Here is a 6353-nt window from a genome sequence, read left to right on the forward strand (position 1 = left end):
ACTTTTTTGCTTTAAAATCAGTCTGCTTCAGGCTCAGGAGTGAAGTTTAACAACACAGTCAATTAGTAAACAAACAAAAAAATAATTGAAAAGATTTATTATCTCTACTATTTTACATTATTTTGCACACTAAACGTCAGCCGTGACATCGTGTTGAATGAGTGCAACAGAAAAACTGAACATGGTGCCGCTGAGCTCCGAGACGCTGCGGTGGTTGGGTCAGCTGGCTGCAGGCGCCGCCGTCTTGCTGCAGAGTCTCCCCAGCAGTCCGGCCATCTGCAGCAGAGAGTTGACGCCTTCAGCCACCCTCATATGAGTGTAGCCGATCTCCTGCAGGACGCAAACAACAACAGGTAAATAAAGTTCAGTCTGAGTAAAGTTGAAACTTCTTTTTAACAGGTTTAAGGAACAGTTCATATGACAAATAAATGAAGCCAGTAAAAGTTCAGTGTGCTGCAAATGTCGGTTAGTGATCTGATCACAAGGTGAGCACTCAAAATAACGTTTGCTCTGATCTGAGAAATTTAAAATAAACCAATATTTACTGCAGCACTAGATTCCAAAATGTGATGTTTTATTCAATAATTACAGTTAAAGTAAAAAAAACTTTATATGGTGAAAAATTAATTTAATACCAAAAAAATATTAAAATGTTGAGAACATACTAGTAAAATATTCAGAAAAAAATAGCAAAATCTTCCTATAATCAGACAGTGTCCGTCCATGAAACATGTTTCTGCTCTCATCGACCATCAGACAAACAGAGTTCCTTTAGAGAACAGACATGTATATGTGTGTATATATATGGCTCAGTTGGTAGAGTTGGTTGGCCCCCAACCGAAGGGTTGGTGGTTCAATCCCTGACCGTCGCAGCCTACATGTCGAAGTATCCTTGAGCAAGATACTGAACCCCAAATTGCTCCTGATGCTGTGTTCATCGGTGTTTGAATGAATTCCCAATGGTGGCAGGTGGGACCGTTTAGGGTAGCCTCTGCCACCAGTATGACTAGAAAAGCGCTAAACAAGTGCAGGTCCATTTACCATTACTATACACATATATATATTTTTGTCGTATAGTTGTGATATTTTTTTCTGGGAAATTTGTGTGGTTTTTTTCCTTGTAAATTTGTGATTTTTAATCATAATTTTGTGATTTTTTTCCCTCATGAATTTGTAATTTTTTTCCTGTGTTTTGTTGGCTTCCTTCCTTTGGTTCGGACTATCAGACAAACAACAGAGTTCCTTTAGAGAACAAACAGTTCAGAGCTCCTTAGATCTGTTTTGCATGTGTGACTTCTTCTTCAACACCTCTCACGGTCGTGGTGATTCATAATCTCTGATGAACCTCTTTTCACTCACTCGCACGTCTCAACAGTAGATCAACAGCTGCTTCAGCTCCACAGTAAAGGGTTAAAACCACCTCGTCTCACCTTGATGAAGTCCAGCTTGAGGTACTCGGCCATCTGGAAGGTCTTGCAGACCCTGAAGATGTTCCCGATGATGTCCTCTGGAGAGTAGCCCAGCGCCCACAGCTGCTCCACCACCTGGTAGGCCTCGTCGATCCTCCCCTCCACGCAGTGTCCCAGCATGCTTTTCACCAGCAGGGGATGGGGCTCGTCACACACTTTGAACACGTTCTCACTGTTGATGTAGCCGAAGCCGGAATGGGTCGACTGAAGGTTGTTCAGAGCCTGGAGGAACAAACCAAAACCAGGAGGTCAGAGAGACAACCACGAGTCTCTGAGCCGGACGCCACAGTCCTGACTCAGCCCCTCACCTGTCTCATGTCCCTGTCTCATTTCCCCCCATCCGTCTCATGTCCCCTCATCTGTCTCATTTCCCCCTACCTGTCTCATGTCCCCTCATCTGTCTCATTTCCCCCTACCTGTCTCATGTCCCCTCACCTGTCTCATGTCCCTGTCTCATTTCCCCCTACCTGTCTCATGTCCCCTCATCTGTCTCATTTCCCCCTACCTGTCTCATGTCCCCTCATCTGTCTCATTTCCCCTCACCTGTCTCATGTCCCTGTCTCATTTCCCCCTACCTGTCTCATGTCCCCCTATCCGTCTCATTTCCCCCTCACCTGTCTCATGTCGCCCTGTGCTGTGAAGATGACAGCCTCCAGCCCGTCGTCAGAGACAGACAGTCTCTCCTGGTCCACCACCTCCTGCAGCCGGTTAAGGATCTGTCCGTCTGTCAGTTTGGAGTATCTCAGCACGGCGCAGCGGGACTGGATCGGCTCGATGATCTTATCGGAGGCGTTGCAGGCCAGAGCGAAGCGCGTCGTCTTCGAGTAGATCTCCATGATCCTCCGCAGCGCCTGCTGAGCTCCGTCCGTCATGCTGGAGGAGGACGGAGGAGGAAAACATGAGACCTTTATCATAGATCATCTTCAGAATCCCCAGAGAAACCACATTTTTTAACTATTTATAAAGTATATTTTGAATCCCACTTGACTACTTATATTGTCTAGGTAAAATATGAAACAATCTGTAAATTGTCTATAAAGACTGTCATTAATTGAGAGCTAACCGTTTAATATCTGACAAATTTTTAAAAAACATCAAGAAATATTAGTATAATATCGAGAAAATACTAGTAACTGGAGGCATCAGTATGCTCTGAAATCGACAGACACTTTGACCCTCTGGAGTCACAGAAAAGACTGAAACTCCAGGTCAGTTTGTGTTTGATAATGACACAACAAGAAAGGTTCAATATTTTTAGTATAAAATATAGAACTAAATTCATTTCACCTCTGATATGTTAGATTTGGAACCAGCATTTGGGTTCAAAATGTTGATGCAGTACAGGGGTCGGCAACTTTTATGGGTAAAAGAGCCACTGTTGGCAGAAAAAAGGGGAAAAATGTCGGAATAGAGCAGCAAACCTTATTTCAAGCCTTACAATGACCATAAAACAGCCTACTAAGCCTAAACTAGCCTACCAGCTTTACTAATGGGTCATAATGAGCATCTATCAATATGATTTTGTCAGAAAGCACTGAGAACCAAAGTGCAAATGAGAGGCTGGACATGGAAGAAATATCTCAGAAGATTTTGAATCGAAAGCTAGTCTAGCTAGGGAAATCTGAAACTAGACTTGAAGTTGGCAAAATTTAGAGTTTAAGATGCCGTAGACTTTAGTAAGCTATGATGCACATTTACGTTGACCAAAAAGTTTTTTTAAAAATGCCGTAAAGAAGCTGCACATTTTTACAATCAAAGAATGCAAATTGATTTGGGTCTGCACCAATGTTAAATAAAAATGTAAATAAATAACATTTTTTTTGGTATAAATGTTTTTGTCACAGCCACAGGGAGCCGCTGCAGATGGCCTGAAGAGCCTCATGTGGCTCTGGAGCCGCAGGTTGCCGACCCCTGATCCAGTAGGTGGAAGTGAAACAATAACTACCGGGTGATAGAGGTGAGGCTGTGCCAACATGGCATGGTCAACATTTGTTAAAGTGAACAAAACAGCAAAGGATTAAGAACCAGAATCACTGCAGACATGTTGCATTAGTCATAAGAAATCTAACAATGTGATGTTTGTTTGTAAACAGTCTGACAGGCAGTGAAACTCCGGTTTCTGCTGCTGTTGGGAGCTCTGGCCCAGAGTTCACCAGGACCAGTCTGATTCTGAAGCTCCGCCCTGATTAACCCCCTCCCTCTCACCTGTCAGCTTCGTCCAGGATTATTATCTTGTGTCGGCCTTTGGGCAGCGTGACTTTCTGCTGAGCGAACATCTTGATTTTGTTCCTCACCACGTCGATTCCTCTGTAGACAGGACGGAGACAGTCGCTCACAGACGACAAGCAAACAACAGTGATGATTACCTCGTTAATGTTTTCTTTTTCTGTCTCACCTCTCGTTGGAGGCGTTGAGCTCCAGCACGGCGTCCTTCATGGAGGCTCCCAGCAGAGCTCGGGCCAGACACAGGATGCTGGTGGTCTTCCCGGTGCCTGGAGGACCTGCACCACAACACACGGCACTCATTCAGTGTTTCCCACCAGATACACTGGCACTTACAGGACTATATTCTAATATGTGAGGGTTTTTAAAAATAATTATTACGGTTAAAGTAAAAAATTATATTTTTAGGGGGATTCTGTAGTTTATTTAAAAATAGTTTAATAAAAAAAAAAAGTTCCAGAAAATATTTGGAAAATTCTAATCAATAATATATATTATTCTAAAAGCTGCTTCAGGATTTCTTTAACTGTTTATACTTTAAGTATATTTTGAATGCCACTTACCATTTATATTCTCTAGTTAAAATATGAAAAAATCTTTCTGACGAAAATTAATAAAGCATCCAGAAAATATGATATCATAAAAATGCAGAAAATAAGAGTAAAATATTTTGAAAATATCAGCAAAGTATGCAGAAACTATCTGTAACATTTCCCAAAAATGTTCTTAAAATGACCAGAAAATATTAGGAAAAGATTCCGAAAAGATTCATAAACTATCCAGAAAGTATTATCAAAATCCCCCCAAATTAATAAAGTTGCCTAAAAGATTAAGTGAAATATCCAGAAAATATAGAAAACTATTAGTAAAATTCTAATCTATTATGTATATTATTCTGATAGCTTCTTTGGGAGTACTTCGCACTTACTATTATTCTCTTTAAAATATGAAACAATCCGTAAATTGTCTAGAGAGACTGACATTTATTGACAGCTAACAGTTTAATATCTGACTAAAACGAATAAAACACAAAAAAGTATAAAATCAAGAAAATACAAGTAAAACATCCAGAAAATATGCAGAAAATAAAAGTCAATAAATATTCGTAAAAATGTCCAAGATATATACTCAAAATCTCCAGAAAGTATGAGCAAAATACCTAAAAAAAGAATAAACTTACCAAAAACATTAAGTGAAATATCCATAATATATATTTTTTAAATGACAATCAAATAATATATAAATGATTCTTTGATGATTTTTTTAATTTTCAGTCCGTTAGTTGAAGAAATAAGACTATAAACTTTAAATAAACTCCTCTTCCTCTTGTCTGTCCACCAACCTCAGACTGAATAACCAACCGACCTGAGATGATGATGTTCGGGACGTTTCCCTCCGTGGCGAACACCTCCAGACGGCTCACCGTCTCCTCGTTCCCCACGATCTGGTTGAGCTTCAGCGGCCGGTACTTCTCCACCCAGGGCAGCTCGTAGGAGCTCTTCCCCGGGGCCTCCGCGGCTCCTCCGTCCGACGGCTGCTGCTGCTGCTCGGACTCAGCCTCCTTCCTTTCCACCTCCATGTTGTTTGTGTTCCAGCCCGGGAAACTTTCCCTCCCTGGCAACCACGGGACAGTAAACTGACGCCCTATTGGCCAAGCTTTTCTAACTGGCGGCACTGATTGGAAGAGCGTTTTTCAGGTGACAGCCCTGATTGGCCGTGAACAACGCGCTAAAAACTCGCGATATTTCGGCCTACGACCACAACAGTTGAAATAATAGAAGTGATAAAATACTAAATGCATATTTATATATAAATAAAATGTATATAATTTATTTTGATCCTGTCCTCACGTGTTTTATACGAGGTATTTACATTTATTTTCCAATATATTGATTATATTATTATTATTTATTTTTACTTATTTTGCTCTTCTCCCAAAGAATATAAACACTAGATACTTACTTTATTTTTTTTACTTGCAAAATCACATCACCATTATTTTTACTCTTTGAAAACGATATCAAACCATACATTCTGTATCCTAAAAATGATTATTAAAGGCGTTAATCTATGATTTCTATTATTTCTGTCAGTGCTGTGACGCCCTGCCATTCTCTGTCTATGTATTTGTGTGCAATGCTGTTTGTTAACAAAATGTTTGTCTGTTTGTTTAATGTAGCATACAGAGTGAGGCTGTCACACTGAGAGTTATATGTTTGTTTGATTAGAAGCTAATTTATTTATATAATTTATTTATTCATTAACTTCTAACTACTAAAAAATAAAATATGTATTGAACTATGGAGCCTTTTGAAACAACACCTAAAATAAATGTATTTTACAATAATAAATACCCATCAAATCATGTTTTAGTATCCATTACATCTTTGCAAATATATGGTCTCAGAATTCAAATTTATTAAAAATGAAAAAAAAACTTTTCAGGGAACATCTGGCCACGGACCCCACTCTGAGAATCTCTTATTTAAAATATTTTTTGGATGTTTTCATGTAGCCTATTTTTGTGTGTGTAAAAAATAAAATAAATACAAAATAAAAATAAAACCATATTTGTTGAAATATGAAGCTTTTAAATTATTATTATTATTATTATTATTATTATTATTATTATTATTATTAATAATAATAATAATAATAATA

General features: G+C 39.1%; 1 protein-coding gene and 1 long non-coding RNA gene across 3 annotated transcripts; one reads left to right on the forward strand and one right to left on the reverse strand.

Annotated features, from left to right (window-relative positions):
- Positions 1–81: 81 nt before the first annotated feature.
- rfc2 (replication factor C (activator 1) 2) lies at positions 82–5286 on the reverse strand. Its single transcript, XM_059332392.1, has 6 exons — positions 5058–5286; positions 3865–3970; positions 3675–3776; positions 2084–2342; positions 1431–1691; positions 82–330 (listed from the first exon to the last, which is right to left on the reverse strand). The coding sequence occupies exons 1-6, from the start codon at positions 5269–5271 to the stop codon at positions 220–222; spliced, it is 1053 nt and encodes a 350-aa protein (XP_059188375.1). The 5' UTR covers positions 5272–5286; the 3' UTR covers positions 82–219.
- LOC131971091 (uncharacterized) lies at positions 2339–5189 on the forward strand. 2 transcript variants are annotated; one of them, XR_009394345.1, is made up of 4 exons: positions 2339–2677; positions 3314–3388; positions 3877–4046; positions 5040–5189. It is a non-coding gene; the product is annotated as an uncharacterized LOC131971091 (long non-coding RNA). The 2 variants fall into 2 exon arrangements; XR_009394346.1 differs by lacking the exon at positions 3314–3388.
- Positions 5287–6353: the final 1067 nt, after the last annotated feature.

Source organism: Centropristis striata, chromosome 5 (assembly GCF_030273125.1).
Source record: "Centropristis striata isolate RG_2023a ecotype Rhode Island chromosome 5, C.striata_1.0, whole genome shotgun sequence".
Classification (NCBI taxonomy): Eukaryota; Metazoa; Chordata; class Actinopteri; order Perciformes; family Serranidae; genus Centropristis; species Centropristis striata.

What these genes read in the sequence shown, in the direction of transcription:
- rfc2 (XM_059332392.1), bottom strand. Translation starts at nt 5,271, where the DNA reads ATGGAGGTGGAAAGGAAGGAGGCTGAGTCCGAGCAGCAGCAGCAGCCG. An exon ending in CTCAACGCCTCCAACGAGAG is followed by an intron (nt 3,777 to 3,864) that starts GTGAGACAGAAA and finishes TCCTGTCTACAG; the next exon opens with AGGAATCGACGTGGTGAGGA. An exon ending in ATCCTGGACGAAGCTGACAG is followed by an intron (nt 2,343 to 3,674) that starts GTGAGAGGGAGG and finishes GTCCTCCTCCAG; the next exon opens with CATGACGGACGGAGCTCAGC.